The 25,835-nt window shown below is 42.1% G+C and overlaps 1 protein-coding gene across 4 annotated transcripts in view; it reads right to left on the reverse strand.

Annotated features, from left to right (window-relative positions):
* cadm3 (cell adhesion molecule 3) overlaps positions 1–25,835 on the reverse strand; it is a 131,648-nt gene that overhangs the window by 39,435 nt on the left and 66,378 nt on the right. For all 4 annotated transcript variants that reach the window (XM_054769106.1, XM_054769105.1, XM_054769107.1 and 1 more), the window contains exon 4: positions 9,129–9,281. In XM_054769106.1, coding sequence (XP_054625081.1) covers positions 9,129–9,281 — 153 coding nt within the window. The remainder of the gene's footprint in view (positions 1–9,128; positions 9,282–25,835) is intronic.

Here is a 25,835-nt window from a genome sequence, read left to right on the forward strand (position 1 = left end):
TGATTAGTGCTGATGCAATAACCACTGTTATAGGCCTCAATGGCATCTTGGTGACATCATCTTGAAGCGTTTACACTAATAAAATGAAATTCAATTATATAATTTTTCGCCATTTTTGCAAATGTCAGAGTGCAGTTAGAAAAGCAAGGTATCGAACAAAAATATGTAAACCACGTCCATATTTTATGTAGCAGCATTTGATGTAGTGCGATGCGTGCACAAGCGCCGTGGCAATGAAGCGTCATTGAATATTAACAAGGGAATAATACTGCACATATGGACTTGGCTGCAAAAAAGGCCTGTCGAGAGCGGAGAACACAAGGGAATAAAACATTCATGAAAGATTCTACGCGGGGCTAAAGAGGTAGCAACGAAGCTAGCTGACGCGTGGCCATTCAATAGCGACCACGTGTGACAGCATGCCGACAAATGTGCACTGCTCCGTTCTGAAACTCAATATCTCCCTCTGACGTTCCCTTGGGTCCCTGTTGGCTCTTTTGACATTTTACCATACATTTTTTATGGGCCGTCTCGCTCTCCAGGGTCATGAAAAATGTATTGAAGGCAGAAAACACAGTGTCACTGCTGTCAATTACAGCAAATAAAAAAGAGCGCTTGAATCACAATTACTGCAAAGTGAAAGGAGATGTGGAGGAGTTGCTCTCGTGTTAATTTGAATTTAAAAAGCACAGGTGGAACTCGCTCCTTGCCCTTTTGTCACGTTACGCCACTGTCGCCCACCTAGCACACACCACACTGACATTTCAGGCTGTGCCGCTGTCCTGAGCCACTATATTTAATTGTCTTCAATGCAGCCCAGACAAAAATAAATAGGAGGGACGGCCCCGCGTTGCTTGACTGACACGCAGAGCTTGCATGCTTTCAACTCCACAAGCAGCAAACCTCCTGCTGCAGCCCTAATGTGAACATTTAATGTTTTCTTTCCACTAATTGCATTTCATTCCAGGAAAATTAGTGTAAAAAGGCTCCTTTTACAGACACACTGTGACGCAGCCAGAGAGAAGAGCAAAATGGAGAAACATTTGAGGGATAAACACTGTTGAACATTTGAGCCTCTCAGTGGTCTCAAACGTCGCTCGTCGCTATATTCTCACCTTTACAGGCTAACTGCAAAATATGTCCACAATTAGCTGACAGCAAAAAAAAAACAAACAATAAGAGCAAGACGGAGACAAATCGATACTTGAAAGAGCATGTGTGGCACTCCAAAGCTGATTAGTCGCAATCCAATCAATGAACACAACCGTATTTGCTACCCCCCTGACGGGCTGAGTGTGGTTTATTGTTGGCAGCGGTGGCTGCAGCAAGGAAGCATCACACAAAGGTAATAACGTCTGTCTGCAGACATGATGACTGAGGAGGAGAGGGCGTGACCTTACACAGAGGTACGCAGCAAGGATAATGACCTAGAGGAAAGCCCAGCAAACTTTGATGCCAAGGGGGGCCACACAGAACATATTGGAATTAATTGGTCATGTGCATGTAATTGTAACGGACGACGTGGGAGGGCAATAACGCTGTGGGTGACAAAAAGTGACTAAAAAACATGAAAAGCAACAAATATGTACAGTTGTCCTACGCTACATCGTGGTTCGAACATCGCTGTCGCACTCTATCGCGGTCGTTTGACAATTAATTCATTAATAAATCAGTGATCCCCAACCCCTGGGCCGCAGCCCTGTACCGGGCCGTGGGTCATTTGCTACCGGGCCGCACAGAAAGAAAAAATTATTTCCATGATGTTTTATTTTGAAAAGTTGCCGGATTCTCTCTGTTACATCCGTCTCACTTGACGCATGTCCATTGTGCGTGTGCTAACTTTCTCTCGCCGCACAGATAGACTACTACTGTATTTTTAGCATTTTTCTTTCACCTCATATTTGGTGTCAAATGCTGATACTATGTGGGAATGCATAAAGGTAAGTTTTGATGGTTTATTGAGTGCTAATGTGCACATTTGTCTGAAGTTAATTCATGCTAGCACACTGCCTTTTACCACACACGTCAAACAGCGATGTAATAATCCATAAATCTCTCTGAAAAAACTCCAGAGATAAAATGTATTAGATTGCTATGATGTGCAAACCCCAACCCCTAGTGGCTAAATTGGTCACTGGTCGTTTTTTCAAAGAGTATCCAGAGGGGTCTGATTACTCGCTGATTATAGACAAAGTGATTCTCCTTGCTGTGTTCTTATTCTCTGGTTGACCAGCAGCCTCATTTACAAAATGTGAGTGATTCCAGCGCAAAACATTGCACACTCACAAACCTCAGAATGTACATACGCAAGAAACAATTCAGCTCTATAAAAGCATGAGCCGCACACTTCTACCCATTGTTCTCATTTTAAATCCCACCTGCAGTGAATTGTGCGCACTAGAGCTCCACCTCGGCGTCATCCCACTATTCCTCCCACAATCATCTATACAGTACATGGACAATGCTAAATAGCTTATGAATATCCTGATGCTTTTAATCAGCACATATTGGACTGTCAATAGGGCAAAGATGCAGACGGCGACTCCTAGAAGAAGGCGACATTTGCAGATTGTGAAATAGAGATGGTTATTATGACAAACACCGTATAAAGGGTATTTTAGAGGGCTAAGTAGCGGCATATCAAATTTAAAAAAATATTAATCGTAATGTCAGTATTCGACCAATCAAGTTAATAATGTCAGCTCAATCCTGAGGCAACTGAAGAAAAACACACATTTACGTGTTAGCCTTCAATTTGCCAACCCCTATCGTCGTGGTGAATTTTTTCCTTTTTAGTCTTGGTGTAAAACGATTTGACTCGAGCCTGAATTTAACCAGAACCCTGTTTACAAATAATACGAACGCAGTTGTCCCATCATGGTTCAAACATGATTCCCTCACTCTATTGCGGTTTTTCAAACGTTTAATTAATTAATAAATGATCAGTGTTTTGTGGTTGACTACAGTCTAGTATTAGTCAGAATATATGCATATTTAAGCAAATTGTACATATTTTTTTCCAAAATTAAGCATTTTCAAACATAAAAATGGCTATTTGAACTAAAATACAAATACAGTATAAGCCATTAAGATCACCAACTTGTGAATGCAGGGTAATATTGCGTTTGGAAGTGGTAAGTTTTTGGCTTCTTACTTTGTCCTTCTTCCCCACTCCGTTTGAAACTCTTATAAATACAATCAAGACATATATATAAATACATTTGAGGTTGACTAGTCAGCTCAGTAGATTGCTATGTTTAAAAGGGTGGCCGTCTCTTGTGTCCCTGCAGTGATCCCGTAGCCTGTGCAGTACAGTTGAGCAATGTGTTGTAAACAAAGATTAATAGGAGTGTAAAGGTGACTATTGCGTGGGTCCCACACATCGGTAAAAGAGTACAGGTGGAGTAAGAGGAATACATAGGATTTTCCGCATTGAATTTTTCTATAAATACCGTTTGCGGTGAAAGATGCACATTTCACCCCTGCTGATGCAACTTTTTTGTGAGCAGCAACATTTATAAATGAGACCCCAGGTGCTTTTGAGGTTTAGAAGAAGCAGAGTCACGATGCCATCTACTGAATTAAGTTAGAATGACAAGCTACATTGACAGACAGTACCATACTGCCAAATGTATTTGTGGCAGTCCAGATTTATTTGTAGGAGCCTGTCACAAATGAATAAATGGATGGAAAACGCTGAATTGTGTTCAGTACCAAAGTTAAACGTGCTGTGCGGCATCAGGGTGAGAGCTCAAACTGCTCTTGAAGAATGTACTGTATGTTATGCAGCGTATCCGCACCAACACAGCAGTGCATCAAGGTGAACTGCGGCCACAATGTCGTTTAAAAGTGTGGCTCCACATCCTCCACCTTGCTCTCTTGCTGCGTTCTCAACATATTATTTCATCTAAACGTTAAGCTCCTTACTACAGTGGCCGACAGGGGCAAACGCGCAGCAGCGTCCAAATGCTCCAGTCCAAGAAATGATCCAAAAAACAAAAACACCATCCAACACATGTAACGGGAAAATGCTGCAAATTAAAAATACTGCAAGGAAAAATGTGTCAAATGCCAAAAACACAACAAAAACTTACAAACTGCATGTGAGAAATGCTGCCAGCTCACGCAACAAAATGGAAGTTAGCCAGGCTACCAGGGGTTTTTGCAGCATTTTTCTTTTGCATTTGTTTCATGGTGTTTCATGGTACTGCTACCATAGTTTCCTCACTTGCAGAGCATCATTTAGACCAGATATATTAAAATAAAGTTTAATAAACAAGGCAACCTTGCTCTTGAGGATTTCTTAATCAGATAAATAACTAGTATTTATGTGATTTTGACATCTTTATAAACACATACACTGTGAGACCTTTAAAACAGAACATGTCATGCCCTTTATGTTTGCTTGATTGACAGTTTGGCTCTTCTACCGTTTTGTGCATTAGTTCCGTTTTCAGGCTCTTATTTTGTATTTACTTCCTGTTCTGTTCCGTTCAGTTTCCCTTCATTTTTACTTTTTTGTTCCAACCACCTGCTCCTCATTTTTTATGTGATTATTTAGTTCAGCCTTTGGCGTCAGTCCTTTGTTGGTGCATTGCGCATTATTGGTGCCTGTTACAGTGCCTGATGCTGAATCCCTGTTCTTGCTCTACGCAGCATTATAAAATATATAATTTTTACCTGCACTGGGTCTCATCTCTGCATTCTGGGGTCGTCGCCAATATGCCAACATGCCAATACATGACAGAACGCACCAACCAGACGAAGACGACCTCTCAGAGAGTGACTTTTAGACCTGGCAGGTTTTTAAGGCAATGGAGGAGGAGAGCATGTTGGAAAATATGGCGTGGGGGCCAGACGGCACACTCTCCTCACGCCGGCCTATCGCGCAGTTTTCGATGGTCCCACCTTCACGTCAGCACACCAAGCTCCAGATGCCCTCCAGTGTTTTTACATTGCTTCCAACGCAACGTCAAGAGGTTAGTTCTTCCCCCAATTCCGCACCTCGATTCAAAAAGCTTAAGTCTCGCGCATGCCTGCTCTACGTGGTCTGAAAACCCTCCCGGATAGTACACCAAACCATCTTGAGCTTCATACCCACCCGGTGCCCGCCCTATGGCGTTTCAAGCCCGTTCCGGCACCAATGCCTGAGGCCCTCTGCAGTTCCAGTCGGGGGGGCAGAGCGGGTGGAACTCCTGACCCTCCTCCAAGCCCCCCTCCTCCCTTCCCAGCGTGCTCCATTGCCACTTCCTGTCCTGGCGGCCTCCTCATGCCAGCGTGCTCCACTGGAGTTCCTGCCAAAGCTCAGTTCACCGGCCAACTCCGCCTCTCATGGCGTCCCGGCCGACCCCCGGAGGGGACCCGCCGGCTCCGCCTCACATGCCGTTCGGGCCGATCCCCGGAGGTGTGTCCCGCCAGTGTCGCCATGTATGCCGTCCCGGCCAACACCCGCAGGGATATCTACCAGCATCGCCACACATACAGTCCCGGCTGACACCCTGAGGGATCCCGTCGGCTCCGCCTCCCTTACCTTCCCGGGAGTACTGTCGCGCCCTGTATGTTTGCTTGCGTGACAGTTTGGTTATTCAAACGTCTTGTGCATTATTTCCGGTTTCAGGCTCTTATTTTGTATTTACTTCCTGTTCTGTTCCATTCAGTTTCCCTTTGCCTTTACTTTCTTGTTCCAAGCACCTGCTCCTCATTTGTATGTGATTTAGTTCTGCCATTGCCGTCAGTCCTTTGATGGTGCATTGCGCATTATTGGTGCTTGTTATGCTGTCTGGTGCTGGATCCCTGTTCTTGCTCTACACAGAATTATTAAATATATAATTTTTACCTGCACCGGGAAACATTTCTGCATTCTAGGGTTGTCGCCACAACAACACAAGCCGAACGTGACAACATATTTCCAAACTATTTTTCTCATAGGATATAATGGTAATATACAGAGCTCTCCAGAAGTACTGGAACAGTGACATACTTTTTTTTTGCTCTAGACTAAAAAATTTGGGTTTGACATCAAAAGATGAACATGAGACCAGAGAGCAACATTTCAACTTTTTTTTCAAGGTATTTACATCTGGATCGGATGTACGACTTGGAAGATAGCACCTTTTGTTTGAACCCACCCATTTTTCACATGAGCAAAAGTATTGCGTTTTGTTGCCCAGGTGTGTTCTGTTACATTGCTTATTCAATCAATGAATAGCACTGAGTGTCTACGCTCAGTTTCAGCTTGGGTAGGATAGGTTTTGCCAGTGAAGACTGAAAACAACATGAAAAGCAGAGAGCTGTCAATGTGTGAAATACAGGCAATTGTGAATCTGAGAGAAGATGGAAAATCAATCAGAACCATTTCACAAACGTTGGTCATAGCAAGTCCAACCACTTGGAATTTCCTGAAGAAGACTGAAATCATGGGTGTACAGACGTGGAACAGGCACACCAAGAAAAACATCAGCAGTTGATGATAGAAACATTGTGAGAGCTGTAAAGAAAGAGCCTAAAACAACTGTTAGGGAAATCAGAAACAACTTGCAGAAGAGAGGAGTGAAGGTATCTCTTTCTACTCTTCATAGAAAACTTCATGAACAACAATACAATGGTACACCAGAAGATGCAAGCCACTCATGAGCAAAAAGAATAGGAAGGCCAGGCTGGAATTTGCAAAAAGTACAGAGATGAGCTTCAGAAAATCCATGACAAAAGTTTATAGAATTTCACTCACTCTCACAATGTTTCTGTTAGGCCTGTCATGACAACAAATTTTGCTGGGCGACAATTGTCCTAGAAATTATTGCCAATAAACGACATTATTGTCAACATTATTTTGAGACCATTTTTTCATTAATGTAAGGATAATATATGGCATAATAATGCGAGTACACCATTTCCCACTTTCATTTCTCAAAATTGGAATTGCAATTGGAATGTCAAGAGTTTTTAAATAAAATAAATGAAACAAACAACGCATCACATTAAAAAAACAAAAAAGACACAAAAAAAACCCAATAAAAATAAAATGGACTCTCAGTCGCTTTTTAGCAAAAATTGCACTTAAATAAAAGTCATTACCAAAAACAATAAAAAATAGACCCTGCCTCTGTTAAAGGTATACTTCGGATTTTTTTACATGAAGTTGTATGAGCCGCACCCACTCCTTTTCGGGCCGCACGGTGGCCGAGTGGTTAGCATGCTGGCCGCACAGTCAGGAGATCGGGAAGATCTGGGTTCAAATGTCCGTTGGGCATCTGCGTGGAGTTTGCATGTTCTTCCCGTGCGTGCATGAGTTTTCTCCAGGTACTCCAGTTTCCTCCCACATTCCAAAAACATGCATGTTAGGTTAATTGGCGACTCTAAATTGTCCACAGGTATGAATGTGAGTGTGAATGGTTGTTTGTCTATATGTGCCCTGTGATTGGCTGGCAACCAGTCCAGGGTGTACCCTGCCTCTTGCCTGAAGTCAGTTGGGATAGGCATGTCCCAGCATGCCCGCGACCCTAATGAGGATAAGCGGCAAAGAAAATGAATGGATAGATGGAAGGAAGTTGTATGACATCCCCATCAGAAGTGGACTACGTCAATAGTGACTTACCCCCCCATTTAGTCATCCCATTTAGATGGGATGAAGGTTTCGCTGCACATCGAGCGGCAGTTTTTTTTCCCAGTTGGGAAAACTGAACAGGATGGTTTTGTTTGAGGTGCACATGCAAGTTGGTCATATTCCCCTTCTTCGTCGCCACTACTTTCCAACAAATGCGACACATCGGCTCATCCGTCTTCATGGGCTCACCTTCTGAATTCTGTTTTAACCAAAATATTCTCACACTGGGGCTGTGTGCCTTCATTCATATTTGTGTTTGCTCACTTGCAGGCTGCAGCACTCTCGCTAGCAGCCCCGACTCCACCCACTGGCACAAAGAGACTGGATAACTGACAGGAGTGTTCACTCACTCCGTTCATTTCGCTATCGAACCAACACGCCCAGTTGTTAAGACAGAGGCACAGAGTGAACCCTCTTGTAATCCAGCCTGTTTGGTAGAGAGAGAGGAGGAAAACAAACACGCAAGCACATGTCAATTTATCAAGGCTGGCGAAATGATCGAGTTTCTTTTTATTTATCGTGCGATTAATTGTTTATTGAGTAGCCTGACAGGCCTAGTTTCTGTCATCATCTGCTGATGTTTTTCTTGGTCTACCTGTTGGACATCTGTTACTTAGTACACCAGTGGTCTCTGTCTTCTTCAGGACATTCCAAGTGGTTGTAGTGGCTTTGACCAATGTTTGTGAAATGATTCTGATTCATTTTCCATTTTCACCAATGTTTACACTAATGACTCAATAATAATAATGAGCTTAAATTTAGATTTATATATATACTGTATATATATATATATATATATATATATATATATATAACATTATTAACTGTCATACAAGGGTAAAAATAATATTAATAAGACACCAATTACACCAATTGAACACTGAGTCTTCATAGGCGGAGGTGCGTCAACACATATCATATTTCAACACTTTAAATTTTCCATAAAAGTGTACAACAAAGTTATCACTGTTAATAGGAAAAGGTACAACAGCAAAACCGTCTAAAATTCCATCTATGATGAACTGCGCTCTCATTCGGCACACTGACATACGTTGATAGCTAAAACAAGGTGTATTTTTCCTGAAAATTTTGGTCAAATTCCCAAAATTGTTGTTGACCTCAAGGTTCCACTGTACAACTATGTACACTGTGTCAAAAATAGACATTTTTATGGGCATCTCGATTACTCGCGTTTTTTCGGCATTCGCTTGTAAGTCTGGAATGAAAGCCCAGTGAAAAGCAAGGATCTACTGCACAGTACATTTCATATACACAGGCTGTAAAAATCAGTTATTGCTGAGAAATGGAGAAAGGGGTGAAATGAAATGAACTCTGCTTCTACCCACTCCTTTTCGGACATGTTGAGTTGTGCAAACATGTGACATGTGTAAATGTGACTTTGCTAAGCATGCTGGAAATAAACTAAATCCTTACCAATATTATGGCCTTTAGCATCTGTGACCCAGGATGTAAATGACTGAAAGTCTCATCTAGTCTAGTCTGAAACACCTGCAAATTGACCCACCTAGCACGGTGACTGTGGCCCGGGCAGTGCGCACTGGCATGGTAAAGATGGAGCAGGTGTACTCGCCCTCATCGGACAGCTGCACCTCGGAGATGGTGATGGAGAGCTCGGTGGGTGTGGAGCGGTGCAGCTGGATGCGGTTGTCTCGCAGTGCTGCGGGGAGAACACAGGTAGATGGCGGCCATCATTACAAATGTGCATGCATAATTGATGTCGGCTCATGAATCTTTTAGCTTGAACTAAGCTGCACAGGCTAAGGCGGGCACTTAATTTTTCATGATCCTAATTGCCGGCTGGGTTTCTTTGGAAGATTTATGCAGAGTCATGATGTTTTTACTGTGTATCCTGTACATTGTTATTAATATTGCACTTTTTTGCATATTTCCTCAAGTGTTGCTTGGCTGTTTGCTTCAATAAAGAAAGAAAAGGAGCTGGAAAAAAATGGAGATGAAAAGGCCCGTGGAGGCTGGGGAGGGAGGCAGATGAGAGGGGATGAAGGTGGGGAGAGAGAAGGGGGGTTGACGACAAGGGGGGAGGCGGAGCAATCATCAAGATAAAGAATAGCAAAGAGAGGTCGGACGAGCCAGTGGAGGGATGCATAGAGGAAGGAAGGCAGGAAGGAGAGGAAGTGAGGAGGCACAGAGGAGGGACAAAAATGACAGCAGAGGTGAGACAAAAAAGAAGAGGAAGAGTGAAAATACACAGCACACAGGAAGAAATCATTACTCTCATTGAGTGTGTGTATGTGTGATGTAAGAGGAAGGGGGGGCACAGGGAAGAAAACAGGACGTCATCTTGGAGAGGAGACACAAAGTGAGCATAAAAAGACAGGAAGAAGAGAGGATGATGAAGAGTGACATTAGTGGGCGTGTCCTCATTTTGATATTGATGATGATGATGCAATGCGAGGAAATAATGGCTATTTTCATTGATGGCCAAGACCTCAGCTCTCTTCACCAAACTGTCCATCAGTTTGTCTCCCTGTCTGTCTTTCTCTCCGGCTTTACACCTCGTTGTCTGTCTGTCTGTCTGTCCGTCTACCTGTGTCTGTGCCTACCTGTCTCTCTCTTTGTGTCTACCTGCCTGTCTTCATATTTGTCTTTCAGCTCACCTTCCAATCCATATCCCCATTGTCCGTCCATCTGTCTCTCACAGATTCTTGTCACCTGTCTCGCCGTCTGCCTATCTTCCTGCATGTCTCTCACCGTCTGTCTAGCTAGCTGTCTCTTACTGTCTTCCAGTTTATCTGTTTTTGCATACCTGTTGCATACCTCTCTAACTGTCCATCTGTTATTCAGTCTCTGCATGTCTGCCCGTCTGTCTCACCATCTGCCTGCATATCTGTCCGTCTTTCTGAATGTATGATTCTCTTTCTGTCTGTCTTCCTGCCAGTCAGTCTTTCGGAGAGCGTTCCTATCTCTTGGTCTTGTCTACCTGTCTGTCGCTCCATGTGGCCATCTGTCTCTCTGTCCCTATGCATGTCTGTCTCTCTGCCTGCCTGTCCCTCTGTATGTCTGCCCAAGTTCATAGAGGCTCCTCTGGTTCGCTCTCCAGCATCGCCAGTCTAAATTGGTCCTCCAACAAGAGAAAGACATAACAATAGGACATAAAGACAGCAGTCTGGTGAGTGGCTGCACTCTTGTGTTTCCACATGAAAGCTGGCTTTGACGTCGCTGTGACAACGTGTTTGTTGACATGCAAAGAGCGGCTGCGGCAGAAGTGACAGCGATACGACACGATTGGCGGCGGCACCGCAGCACGTTAGCTCGGCAAAGGGAAGCTTGAAAGAGGCTGACACGACACACCAGCGTGAGGAATGAACGCACGGAAGAAAGCAGGTGCAGGGAAGTGGCGCAGACTGACACTCTCATCCGGTCTGACGTTTCTCGGAAAGAACGGACGTAAGCTGGGATCAGTGCCGTAAATATTTAGGCGCTTTCTTATGCTTTTTGTTGTTGTTTTTTAAAGATGCATCACACTTGCCAGGCTGGCTTTGCCAAAGGGAATTAATCCCAGACAGCTAACATGCTAATCTGCTAGCTTGTCCTACTTTGTTGTCTTGTTTGTTTATGTAGGCTGTCACGCTGGGCGTCTCGCATTAGCAGGAATTGTAAAAAAATAAAAATAATAAAAGCTGAGCAAGAAGACAATTGGATGAGCCCGAGAGGCTTGAAGGAGCTGGGGTTAAAGTTCATATGGATCCATAGGTGTTATTTATTCCTCCTCTGTCAGGCAGCTAAGCTGTAGTCTTCACAACTTTTGAAATTTAGCTCTAAGATTTACTTGAGGAAATTCGCTGCAGCACCACTGACATTTAAAAATGTCAGAGCGCGTGGACGATGTTTCCTGTGTTTTTTTTATTTTTCTGTCTTTTTGCACAATGGGAAAATGCAAAAGCCGGAGTATCCATCACCATTTTTTACTCACGGGAGCCACTGTTACTTGGCAACATTCAATTTAGGTAGCATCTTCTCTCTCTTCTCTCTTTGTTCTGTTTACCTGTCTCTATCACACACACACACACACACACACACAGCTTCACTCCACATATTTTTCCGTTATTACATCCAACACTACTTAATCTTCATGCCTTATCATCAAGCAAGGTCACTACATTTGTCTTCATGAGCTTCTCTCTTTGTGCGAGTGTGTGTGGGTGTGTGCACGCTCATAAACTCACATACACACGCACGTATACACACAAGCCCACATGCACGCCATTGCCCCTGGACTATGCTCTCCACTATCACTCTTTTTAATTCTGGTCTCCTCAGCTCTCCTCCTCACGTCGTCATCTGACATCACACACATTTGTCATCGTCTTTGACTGACTAGGGGCTTTTCTCTCACTCACTCCTTTTTTTCCCCTGTTTTTTAAGATAAACGGCGTAATGTGCGGTGTGGCTTTCCAAAAACAATGTCATATCTCTCTAAGTGCAAGTTTACAAAGCCTGTTATGCAGTAACGTGCCGTGATGTTCAAGAAGATAACAATAAAAAGAAGAGAATCATTCACTTTGGTTAAAAAAAAAGTTAAAAAATTGTTCTGCTCCATCTCATCTGCCTCCCCTGGCCGCACGTCACTGCTGGTATGTAAGCATGCTACATAAATATGCTGTATAAATGCTACCGGTCAAAAGTTTTAGAACACCCCAATTTTTCCAGTTTTAGAACACCCCAATTTTTCCAGTTATTTATTCAAGTCATTCAAGCCCAATGAAAACCTTGAAATGGTACAAAAGGTAAGTGATGAAGTGCCAGAGGTTAAAAAAAAACGGTAAGGTTACCCAAAAATGAAAAATAATGTGTATTTCAGAATAATACAAAAAAGCCTGTTTCAGGGACCACAAAATGGGTCAACAATTTAAAGCCATTCTGCAGAAATGGAGGTTGATCAAGCCTTGGCAGTTGGTGCAACTAATTCCTCCAGGTGTTCCAAGTTCTTCAGTACATATTACCTCCTCTGTCTGCATAAACACAGTTTTCGGAACACACTGTGGTACTATACCCTCGTTGAACAGCATTGTACTGGAGAAAGTAATTTGTTGCTCCAAAAAATGGCAAGAAAAAAGAGAATTAACAACGGAAGAGGGACAGACACATCTTAACACAACCTACAAAACGTAGGTTTTTCTCCAGATAAATTGTAGTGCTCTAAAACTTTTGACTGCTAGTGTGTGTAAGTTAAATAGTTTGAAAAAACACCACTCCTCCTACCAGTTATTAATGCTAGCATAAATACAGATGAATACAATGATTTGCAATAACCAACAATGTCAGGATAGTTGCAGTAATGCAGCTTTGTGTTATGAAATGATGACACATGCCCACAAGTGCGAGTGAAGGCAGCGCTGTGTGAATGCACTTTCACCGACAACACAAAACGCAAATAAAAATGCAAATGAAATATTTTTATACTGCATTTTTTGCCAGGGATCCTGTGTGTTGACATGCAGAGCACAATCTTTCCACCCTGGTGGAGGTCGGCAAGCGACGAAGCGCCTTTCTGATAATCGTGATCATGCTCACATGATAAGAAAGTTTCATCCAACCATCCATTTTCTATACCGCTTGTCCTCACGAGAGTCACAGTTATGCTGGAGCTTATCTCAGCTGTCTTCGGGCGAGAGGTGGGATACACCCGGGACAGGATGATAATGAATTTACTTAAGTACAATAAAAACTTAACATAATTTACGACAATCTGTGTTTGCCACAGTACTGCAATCTATTTTTAATGGTGGGTTTTGGGGGCAATATGATGTCATCATTTAATTTGCATTATTGGCTATGATGCATATGCATGTCATTGTAATGGACGCTGTAGGAAAGAGGGATAAAGTTGTGGGAGACTAGGTGAAAAGCACAACAAATATGTTTAGAAATAGACATGAACTATTTTCACTTCTGTTGTCGTTTTGTCAGTATGTCACAAACAAGACAGAGCTGCCTGTGCGTGTGTTTAGACTCGTTGAGAAGATGTTAGATCAGAAAAAGTCACTAGATTTGTCGCAAGTCGCTCTTTTGAAAAAGAGTATCGAGAAGGGTCTGAATACTTGCTAAATATTGTGACTGATCCCTCCCGCTACATCTTCTTATTCTTTGGCAGACCAGGTGTGTATGAAATTTGTTAACAAGCTTTCTCTCTCTTTCTCTCTCCAAGGTAGCACAATTACATGACTACTATGAATCATCATCTTGTTTTTGTTTTTTGTTCTTTTTTTCTTTACCCCTCATAATTGATTATTAGTTTTTTTGTCAGTATAAACTTCTTATTCTGTGACAAATCTCTCAACATCACACAACCCTCCCATCCTCTTGTTACCTATGTATTGTATTTTATAACCTCTTCACGTATGTAAATATGCACTTTATATGTCTATCACTGTTGTAAATACACACTTGATGCTTGCAAATAAAAAAAGAAATGACTGGAAGGATGCTAGCCTTTGACTTTGGCTAGTCAAACAGAAAACAATTGTTTTTGTGATAATAAAGTCATAATGAAATGGATAAAATGGCAATAATACTATTATGGGAGTATAGTTGTTATTTTATTTAAACGAGATGCATTATTTGAATCCATCCATCCCTTTTCTATACCGCTTCTCCTTATTAGGGTCGCGGGGGTATGTTGGAGCCTATCCCAGCTGACTTCAAGCGACAGGCGGGGTACACCCTGGACTGGTCGCCAGCCAATCGCAGGGCACATATAGACAAACAACCATTCACTCTCACATTCATACCTATGGACAATTTAGAGTCACCAATTAACCTAACATGTATGTTTTTGGAATGTGGGAGGAAACCAGAGTACCCGGAGAAAACCCACACACGGACAGGGAGAAGATGCAAACTCCAAACAGAAATGCCCAATGGAACTGAACTGAAAAAAAAAAAGATGTCACCGACTAGGGTCCTATTACATTCAAACATTAAAACTAAATAAAACAGATGTGTTTAGAGGCAATAACACCTGAAAGCTGATGACAGATGCAAGGAAAGATTATGCCGCCGTATATTCAGCGCTGAAACCAGCAGTAAGAGCCCATCCAGCAGTGTCAATGTTACTCATCTGTCAGAGGCTTTTATCTCAAGCAGCTGGTAATTCACTGACTACAGTCTACAGTAAGAGACCCTGGAGGAAGCACTAAATCTATTCAATAAGACAAAGTGCACGGCGATCAGGTAAAGCAGTGCACGGCGTACGTCGTAAGTGCTGGCACAGACGATCTCTCCTAGTCTCACAGGAGAGCAGCCTCTAAGAGACTCTTGACCGTGGAGAGGAAGGCATACACTCACACACTAATAGCATTTGCTAGCGTCGCCATCTGGGACTTGCAATGGCAAGAAGAGTCTGGACTGAGACTGACTTGAGGGTGGGGAATGTTAATTCTGATGCCAGCATTCAACCATCAGACTGCAAAATGCTTTTTGGTGCTTGTTTGCTCCAACATTAAATACAAATAGGTAAAGATGAAAGTTATCGAGGTTCAGACAAGCTGGGTGTGTCATACGCACTTTGTCAATGTCGTAATTCAGTCTCATGTCTCAGGTACAGCAATACTTTGTATGAAATGCTAACCTGCAAAGAGGATGGGGCGTTAATTGGAAGCAGGCGATAACTAGAGCGATGGCAATCCTTGAATGTGAAAAGTCATTATAAATAAGTTCAATTTTTTTAACTTTAAAAATGGTTTGAAGTGAGAATGAGAAAGTAGAAAAGAAAATGTAGGTCTCCTTGACGACGTGGTTGGTCATTATACCCTAGTCACAGGTAGAATGAGCAAGAATTCCGTCTGAATAAAAATTCTTGGTTTATTGCTGAATATTCAAATCTAAAAATTCTGACTGCATTCTCAGTGCACTCCAAATATTAGGGACCATTCTTGTGGCCGGTGGACTTGAGATGGAAAAATATCGAACGGCATTGGAAAGTTAATTAACCGGACTCTGACTGCATTTTAATATTCTTACAGTACCATAATTCCGTGAAAAAGCCGCACCCACTAAATTTAGAGAGAAAAAAAACAGATTTGTTCTTATGTAAACCGCAGCGGTGTAAAAGCCGCACGTATCAACGTCATAAAGTGGCATATTGTGGCGCGCACGAGTCCATGAGCTCTTTATTTGACAGAGGCTAGTCATGAGCTAGGGCCGCACGGTGGTCTAGTGGTTAGCATGTTGGCCAACACAGTAACAGCCTGGAGATCGGAAAGACCTAGGTTGATTCTCCGCTGGGCATTTTCTGTGTGGAGTTTGCATGTTCTCCCCGTGCGTGCGTGGGTTTTCTCCGGGTACTCCGGTTTCCTCCCACATTATTCATCCATCTGTTTTCGATGCCGCTTACTGTAATTAGGGTCACGGGGGTATGCTGGAGCCTATCCCAGCTGACTTCGGGCGAGAGGCGGGGACTGGTTGCCAGCCAATCGCAGGGCACATATAGACAAACAACCATTCACACGAGTCGTTTTTGGAATGTGGGAGGAAACCGGAGTACCCAGAGAAAACACACGCACGCACGGGGATAACATACAAACTCCACACAGATGCCCAAGCGGAGATTCGAACGCAGGTCTTCCCAATCTCCTGACTGTTTGGCCAACATGATAAACATTCATCCACCGTGCGGCCTGATTAGAGCATTTAGAGTACCGTAAATTTTTGGTGTATAGACCACTACATTTTTGTCAAACGTTTCTCAAACCAGGGTATACACCGGTGCGGCTAATATGTGGCTAAAAACTACAATTCCCATGGTGTTTGGTGTGGTCGTGTCCTAATCTCGTGACATCTCCTATACTACACTTCAAAACTACTACTAATCGTAATTCGGAAAATGCTATTACTAAAATAGTCCTTCATTAGGGCAAAAAAAAAAGTTCAGGAAACAACCAAAATATGCCGAGAGCTCACCATTCTCGGCTTTTGCTAACCTTGTTGCTGTCATTGCACACACTTGAGTGAGCAACATCAATCACAGTTTATACTATAACCAAATGTAAGATGTTGTTGGATTTGGAATTGTTCAATAAACACCGTAAATATACCACCAAGATTGCAAAGCCTGTTATGATGAATGAAAACAAAAGGAAAAAACATTTAAGGCGGAGACGTACCCGGATGCAAGAGAATCCACACAGGGATCCACGGGCTATGATGACTCAAAGGCGGCCACAAAGGTGCCACTGTACCGTGGTTCTTATGAAGTCCAGAGGATAAATCCCGCAGAAATAGGTAATGGGTAATATCCAGCTATTTCACAAATGACCCTATGTAAACCTTACATACGGTAACATATGTAGTGCCACAGACGTACACGTCATATCCGCTTACGTAATTAAACAGAAATACAGGTAGATTAAATATACTGTACAAATAATATATAAAACAAAACATAAAATGCAGCATTGTTCTCTTGGAGATGAATAAAGTAACTATCCATCTCAATTTTACAAGTGACCCTACGTAAACCTTACACAATGTACATAGCTCCACAGGCGCACACGTCATATCCGCTGACGTTCTTCCTTATGGCGTTTATGGCGGGTCGCAACCAACGTTTAGGTAGAGTCCCTTCATATAGAGAGTTACGACAACTGAGATTACGCCGCCATGTTGGGGCAAATTCAAGCGAGCGGCTTGCGTGCACAGTACGACAATGCATGTAAATTGCAATGTCTCTGCACAAAGGGACGCATGCAAAATGGCTGTTTTATAATTATTTATAGACCTATATTTTCCAATTTGTAATATGGTATAATTTGACTGACTTGACTGCATGAATGAAAACATTGTTGAACTGTTATGGACATCATGCATGAATGCTTTGCCAACTGCTTATTAAATTAGCAAATTCAGTCTACATTAAAAAAAAAAAAAAGAATTCTGTTGAATATGGAACAGTTGCATCTGAACTTAAACATTTGATTTCAACTGTTAATGGAATAAAAAGCAGAATTTCACGATACATTCAATGCCAACAGATTTCAAAATGAATGCAGTTTTATAAGTTTGCTCGAGATCGTGGATTATTTTATTTGCAACCAGAGGTGATTTACACAAGGATCATTCTTAACTCCAAGCATCCATGACTGCCTTATTGTTTCGTTTTTTTAATAGTATATTTTACGTTTAGGCTACTTTCTTATATCAAAACAATTAAGTAGAACACAATATTTAGGTAAACACACTCTCTCCAAAACGTGCCAAGCTCATCAAGAGATGCCTTAAACTTGGTAACATAGCCCCAGGTGGCTCTGTCAATTTTTTAAAACATTGTGACATAAAAAAAAAAACATATACGGAGCCGACCTCGCACAGCTTTGAAGACGAGTTCGGCTACCAGCCCAAACGGTTGATTTTATTTTCCCAAATTGTCCGTCTGTTGACATCTGAAGGGAATCTGTAAAGCTTGAAACCCTTGTCATGTCTATTTGTGCATCCAAATGCACAACAACGCGGCATTTTTGGGGAATAAACAAGAATACGGCCAAGAATACTGTAAAGAAAAGGCGAACGCAAACGCGAATTTGGCCCCAAGATGGCTCCACGAGTCATGTGACCGTATTTTTTTCGACTCGTCATGTCGCAACTCTCTACCTGTATATGGAGGGACTCTACGTTTAGATGCATACCGCCACCTGCTGTACCGAAATGCAGCCGCGTTGTGCACATTCACAGTGACAAGCTTCCATCATGCAAAACACATGAAGATATGGGTATGACGCCGCTTTCAAGTTAAAGCATTGGATGTGAGGATTAGCGGCATAGAAGATGAATGGATGGATGGAAATGGATTCTATTGGAGATGAATAAAGTATCCACGTATTCGTCCTACATATCGGATTCTATTGGAGATGAATAAAGTATCCACGTATTCGTCCTACATATCTTTTATTTCAGCCGGATGTTGGGCTCGTTCCCTTTGAATGGGTTGAACATGAGTTTCACTTGTACAAAATTACATACCGGACAAGCAGCGAAGCCGCACGGTGGTCTAGTGGTTAGCACGTTGGCCAACACAGTAACAGCTTGGAGATCGGGAAGACCTGGGTTCGATTCTCCCCTGGGCATTTCTGTGTGGAGTTTGCATGTTCTCCCCGTGTGCGCGTGGGTTTTCTCCGGGTACTCCGGCTTCCTCCCACATTCCAAAAACATGCAGGTGAGGTTAATTGGCGACTCTAAATTGCCCATAGGTATGAATGTGAGTGTAAATGGTTGTTTGTCTATATGTGCCCTGCGATTGGCTGGCGACCAGTCCAGGGTGTACCCCGCCTGTCGCCCGAAGTCAGCTGGGATAGGCTCCAGCATGCCCCCGCGACCCTAATGAGGATGAAGCGGTATAGAAAATGGATGGATGGATGGACAAGCAGCGATAAAGCTAACGTTTTCACAGTGCAGGGATTGAAACACATCAATATTATTAATATAAGTTAAACCTTCAATATTAAATACTCTTAATACACAACATAATCATCAAACTTACTTACTTAGTCATATAATTCACACAGAGCAATGAAGAACTTCATGCCGTGTCTTCTTCCTTCTTTCAGCAATGACGGTGCGCGCTGTGCTATGTGGCGTTCAGGTGCGCTCGTAATTGTGAGTGTTATGTGCTGTTTGTAATTTCTATTCACGTATCCCCAATGACAATTGGCGTACGCCACTTTGCGAACATAGAGTGTAGGACTACTGCCATTGATGTTGTTTGTAAGATAACACCGTGAGTCAGACTGTTATAATGAGTATTAACCTAATTTCCAATGGGTTGACGAGCTCGTTGTGAGTTTATTCATAGCTCATGATTGTCAAATAAAGAGTTGACTGGTCCTCACGGACTCATGCGCGCCACAATAAGCTACTTTATGACGTGCACATGTGTGAGTTATACACCCTTGCGGCTTATATAAGAACAAATTTGGGGTTTCCTCTAAATTTAGTGTGTGCGGCTTATACACCGGAAATTATTAAGAAGCTGAGTGGGCAATGTGGAGCTTGCCAAGGCATGCCGACAGAAATCGAGTGTTTCTTCTGCACTGAGTGGCACACAGTGTTATCATCGACGGAAAGGCTTTGTGTGTATGGCAAGGAGAACATTGCTCCAAGAGACTGCATCACCACAAACCAAGAATTGTTAGCATTAACAAACCCTGCAAAGGTAGAAACTTTTTCCAAATAGGCTGCTCCAGGCCGGCTGGACCAGATGGACAACTGACCATCGAGTAAGTCACTATGATATTGATTCTGACACATGGCGCACATAGTGCTTGATATCACAGTTATATACACAGTCGATCTAGCTGTGTACAAACAAAACATTGAATGTGGGCTAATGCTTTACAGATAATTTATATGTCTATTCGTAGTTGTTCATATGCTTGTTCTTGTTTCCCAGTCAGTACAGGTTAGTGTCCTACTGTATTGGTTTGGAGTGGGCCCGTTACCTCTCAGTAGTGGCATGAGGCGTTGTGAGTGAAGCACTGTGTCACTACGTCAGAATAGTAGTTCTGCGTTAGCTCCTACAACAACAATGTTGCGGTAGCTTGGTTAATATGCACATCAGTTATTGTTGGCGTTTTTTTTTTTAAAGAGCTTTATAGTCAAAATAGGTGTGTCCCATTGCGTGCATTGTTAGCTCCCTCATGCTAGCCGTTTTTCTCTCCTTAGAACACACAGAAAAGGGAAAGACGTGTGTTCATGTTTCACATAAGGATTGTGGATGACAGGCAAAATTTCATAAAAAGTGCAGTTTTTCTTTAAGAGCTGCGCTGGACACTGAGTTGACCTTTTAACCTTTATTGCTGACCTTAACAGGCCAACAGCAATGCTCAATTCCAACTCACACAGTTCTCTGTCGCTTTTCACACCAACACACAATACACCACTGCCTCATTATCCGTCAAAATGGTGTATCAATTATCACTTTCTGCTCGAATTGTGTGGAATGTATGCACTTACACAGCACTTTATTTCATATTGGTGAATTTCTTAGTTAGAATTTTATTGATATTACTGAAGTATTCAAATGGCTATTCTGTTCAACTTGCATGTCATCAAATTCCGTAAAAAGAAAAAGGCATTGATTTTGGACAAACTTTTGTTTTCCTTTTATAAAGTACCATTTAAGAACCAGAACTGTTTCAGAAGTATCGATTTGGTACTGGTATCGGATAATATGTAAATGATACCCAACCTTACTGACAGAGTAACAATCAGGTTTGATCTGAAGATAAAACTTCTGTGTGTCAAAAGCAGGGGTGTCACAACACTCAGATCATGAAACGAGACGATACATGAGATTGGGTCTATGAAAACAGGATGAAATGAGATTTTAACATTACTTTTAAGAAAATTACAATGAAAGTTTTTTTTTTTTAAATATGACAATATATCGTAATCTACTAATTTCATTTCTAGTACACTCTTCTGCACTCTGTGTATATGCTAGCGGCCCCGCCTCTACCCATCGAGACAAAGAGACAGTATGACTGACCTTTCATGCCGTTGTTCTATGGCACAAACGCTCCAAGGTGCTGAAACCAATGCACAGTGAATCCTCTTCCTCCTGCCTGTTTGGAGGCATTCACATGGCAATATATTGAAATTATCCAGTTCATTTTTATTTATTGTGTGATTAATTAATTATTATCATCCCAGGCCCAGTGTCCACGAGACGATTTTTTTTCTGAACAAGAAATCTTGTCACATTTTAATCTTGCGAGATCTTGTGACGCGAGATCTTGTGATACCACTAGACAAAAGTCACCGTTTTTTCATTCTACAAAAATTATTATACATTAATTATACAGAATCCTAACAATTCTGTGCGTTTGTTATTAGATGACCTACAGGATGTAAAAACTGGAGGTGTAATTGTCAGTGTACGTCTCCTCCATCTCTGCCATGCTCTTTGAGGTGGAAGCCTGCAGGAAGAGGAGTATCTGATGTCGTTTCAGCACATCCATATATTCCCTTTCCTCCTCTGCCTTATTTGCCTTCATTCTAGAACTCTCTATTTGCTCTCCATGAGGAAGGAGAGCAGGAAGTGTTAGTGAAGCAAAGAAACGCATCCACTACAGACAAATATTTTCACACTTCAACTTGAGCGCAAACCTGCAAACCTTGCCAAATATACTTGGTGAGAGTTTTGGGTGTAATTAGATTTTTCTTAGCAGGGGAAGATTAAAAAACCTCCACTTCCTAGCAATTCCTTTTAGACGATGTGGATGATGAACATGTTCGAATCTGTTCATCTTCTCCTGCTCCCTTATCATTCCTCCCATCACGGAGCTGATATGGGTTCAGTGACCACAGGCTCCTCTTGATCAAACCACTGCCTCTCATCAAAGGCTGCCAATTGATCCGGGATCAGTGCGGCGACCATGAAACACTTGTTAGACCGCCACCTTTCTCGCTCTCTCTTTCTTAATCCTCTTGTCCCACTTCCCCCACATTCAGATGGAATTAAAAATAATCATTTCAGAAGTGCTGTGTGCATAATCAATGAAAGATGTGACGACGAGGCAAACTTTGCCGGAGGTGCAGAGAAGTGGAAACGAGCTGCCATCGATGCCACTCACAAGTTGGAAGGCAGACATTGTAGGTAGAGTGCGTGGGCTCGTGGCAACGTGCCACGTCGTGTTTACACCACTGCAAAGCCAAGTGGGCGTTCCTGGCGTGTAACGCTGACCGACCGGGACCAGATTACACGTAGAGGGCATGACGATGTGGATGCTAAAGCAAGTAAGAAACATACCTGGTAACCGTCCCGTTTTTCACAGGAAACACTGTCACCCTCCCATTTGCAAAGATTTCTAGTACTTTAACTTTCACCAAGAAAAAAACGGTACCCATGCTTGAGCAACAGCAGTCTGCAAGGACAATGGTGCGGCACATTGGCACTGGGCAGACACGCAGGGAAATTCCTTTATTTTCCGGAAACTGTAGTTTTGGTTTTTTTGTTGTTGTTTTTTTAAACTGTAGTTAAAGGAAAGGTATGGTAAGAAAGTGTCATTATTCTTACTTTTATTTAATAAATAAATCAATCATCGTAACGGATGTCACTATTCAATGATATGTAAGTATTGTGTAAAAATACAAGTAGAATAGTTTTTGGCGCTTAAAACAGTTAGACATAAACTGTTTAAACATATTTTTTACACAAAAACATGTATGTCTTAGTATTTCATTGTTTGATTTTTTTGGGGGGTTTTGTCCCTTTTAAGTCAGACATTTGCGGAAAGAGTGACAATTGTCAGAAAAAGACAGGAGACAGGATAGAAAGCGATTGTTTTGGATTGATATAAGTTTTTTTTTGTTTGTTTATCGTTTGTTTTTCTATTCAACTGTTAAATTCATGTCTTCACCACCTACAGTATTTGCTGCTATTGTGTCTTTTCCAGATATGACTTTTTTTCGGGCTTCTGATGAGCTAACGTGTTAAAAGCCACTTCTTGCCTATGTCTGACATCCTAAAAATAACATTACGGCTTAATTCTTGGACAATTCCAACTTTGTCCTCATTTTGAAACATCCTGGTAATTACTGAGGTGTCATCAAATTAAAAATAAGACTTTAAAGAACGAGATTGATAGATTTTGAATTGTTGACGTCAGCAGCAGAGATTTAACTAGACTAATACAAATCAAAACAAATCAAAATGCTTTTTTAACTACATTTTGGCAGGGGTGGTTGTTTCTAAATGTATATTATCATCCATCCATCCATCCATCCATCCATTTTCTGTACTCTTTGTCCTCAATAGGGTCGCATGTATGCTGCTCTTTTCGGGCAAGAGGCGTGGTACACCTAGGCTGCCAATTGCAGGGCACATATAGACAAAAAACTAGTGGTCGATAGATAATCGGCCAGGCTGATAATCGGGGCCGATATTTGGAAGTTTGACGTATCTGCCTTTATTTAAATCCGACGGGCCGATGCCTAGAAATCAATTTAAAACTGGGTTATATCGGCTCAGCTGTGCCTCTCTCTCTCTCCTGCCGGCTGCGACTTCTGTCTCCAGCGTTGCTCTACTCACGGGACCATCTGATTGGTTAAGTAAGCCACAGCATGCGTTAGTGGCAAAGCCAATCTGAAGCGGACACTGTCATCACACACACACACGGCTGAGGGGGACGTTTTCTCGAGTGCAGAACATCCTGAGAGCAAAGACACATGTCAAGGTAAACGCAGAAAACTCTCTCAAAATTGTAATGAACATCCCTGTGCTCTACATCTCACAACTACTCCTAACGTCACAGTGAGCAGCAGAATAACGTAGGAGCGGAGTGAACATTAGCAGTAACTCTGCTAGCTCGTAGTACCTCCTGACATGTCTGTGAATTACTTGAAAGAAGGCTGCTGATAATGACGACAGTCAAACAGTCCGTGATCGTAAAAGCATGTGTGTGATTGAGAGAGAGCGCGTAAAAAACTCAATTCACTGGTTTTATTGGAGGGAAGCACGCCAAGATGGAGGCTGGTTAGTGTACCATAACATTAGTTTGCTGGTCTAGCTCTGTCTAAAGGCTCAGCAGACTATGTATTAGCAATGGGAAGAATGTATGTAATGTGGAGAATAGTGTGTGTTTGTGTGAAAATCACACAAAAAAGTCTACAGCTCACGACTACTACAGTAACGTAACGTTAAGAGCGGAGTAAACACAAGCGGTAGCTTTGCTAGCTTGTAGTGCTTCCCGATATGTCTGTGAATCACTTGAAACAATGCTGTTGGTAATATCAATGTGCAAACAGTCTGTGACTGTAGAAGCCTGTGAGTGTGTGATTGTGAGAGAGAGTAAGAAATTCAGTTCAGTCTTGTTTTGTTGCAGGGAAGTACGCTAAGATGAAGGCTGAAAAATATTCAGGGAGCTATTATATAAGTTTTTATTTCACTTTACAAGAGTTGCTGCTGAGCTTGTTAACTCCCTGTACCTTTTGTTGTGTTTGAACTTAAAGCAAAGATAAGTTATATATAAATGTTACTTTATTTACTGTGGAAACATTTCAGGGAGTTATTTAAGTTTTTATTCAACTTCTGAGAGACGCTTCTGAGTCTAGGAACTCCATGCTCTTCTGGAGCTACTTTTCTATCTGTTTGGTTAAATAAACGTGCTTTAGGCAGTTAAACGAAGTTAAAGGAAAACTGCACTTTGTGGGGGGAATTTTGCCCATCATTCACAATCCTTATGTGAAACATGAACACATATTTCTTTCCCTATTCTGTGCGTTCTAACGAGAGAAAACGAGTTTGTGTGAGCCAGCTAACAATATACGTCATGGGAGGTACTTATTTTGGTACCTAAAGCCATAACAAAAAACCCTAAAAAAAAACAGAACAGTGTTCCATTTACATAACAGACCTGTATATTAACCAAGCTACAGCGGTATTGTTATTGCAGCAGCTAACACAAAAGACTACATTTATCTGGTGGTGTACCACGATGCCTCGTTAGCCGCTAGTCTCAGCGTCACTCACAACGCCTCAAGCCACTGCAACGGGACAGGAGGAATTAGCACTCTGAGGCATCAATCAACTGGAAGAAAACATGTGTTTATAATAAGGAAAAAATTGGAAGAAAAAAATTCAAAAGGTAGCCACAAAACACGTCAACACTGCCATTTAGTGGTCACAACGAGATACAACAACAAGATAAGTGTTAAAATGTCAAAGTTGATGTTGAGCATTGACAACTAAAAATACTTCTGTCAGCAGTCCTCTCTCGCTCTCTTGGCGGCGACAATAGACTAATATGATGTCAAATGCCACCTTTCATTTGAACGCGCACTGAGAACAAAGCTGGGAACCAGACTTGACAAACTTAGCTGATAACCACCATTGCAGTACCGTTTAGTTCTGTTTGGGGAATTTAGGCTTTGTTGAGCTGCATCTTGAGCACAAAGCCCGGGTTGGATGAGCCACTTTTGCAGAATACCCCCATAGTCTCCTAGAGTCAATTCACCTAGCATGCATACAGTATTTTTGGAATGTGGGAGGAAGTCGGAGTACCCGGAGAGAACCTACGCATACACGGGGAGAACATGCAAACTCCACACAGAGATTTTCCAACACAGACATGAATACACGATCTCCTGACTGTGAGGCCAACATGTATTATTATTATATTTAGAATCATTAAATACCAGTCACTGTATTTAAATATAACTTTTATATTATCACCATTGCTTTTCTTCACCCATTGGCTAA

Source organism: Dunckerocampus dactyliophorus, chromosome 2, assembly GCF_027744805.1.
Source record: "Dunckerocampus dactyliophorus isolate RoL2022-P2 chromosome 2, RoL_Ddac_1.1, whole genome shotgun sequence".
Taxonomy (NCBI): Eukaryota; Metazoa; Chordata; class Actinopteri; order Syngnathiformes; family Syngnathidae; genus Dunckerocampus; species Dunckerocampus dactyliophorus.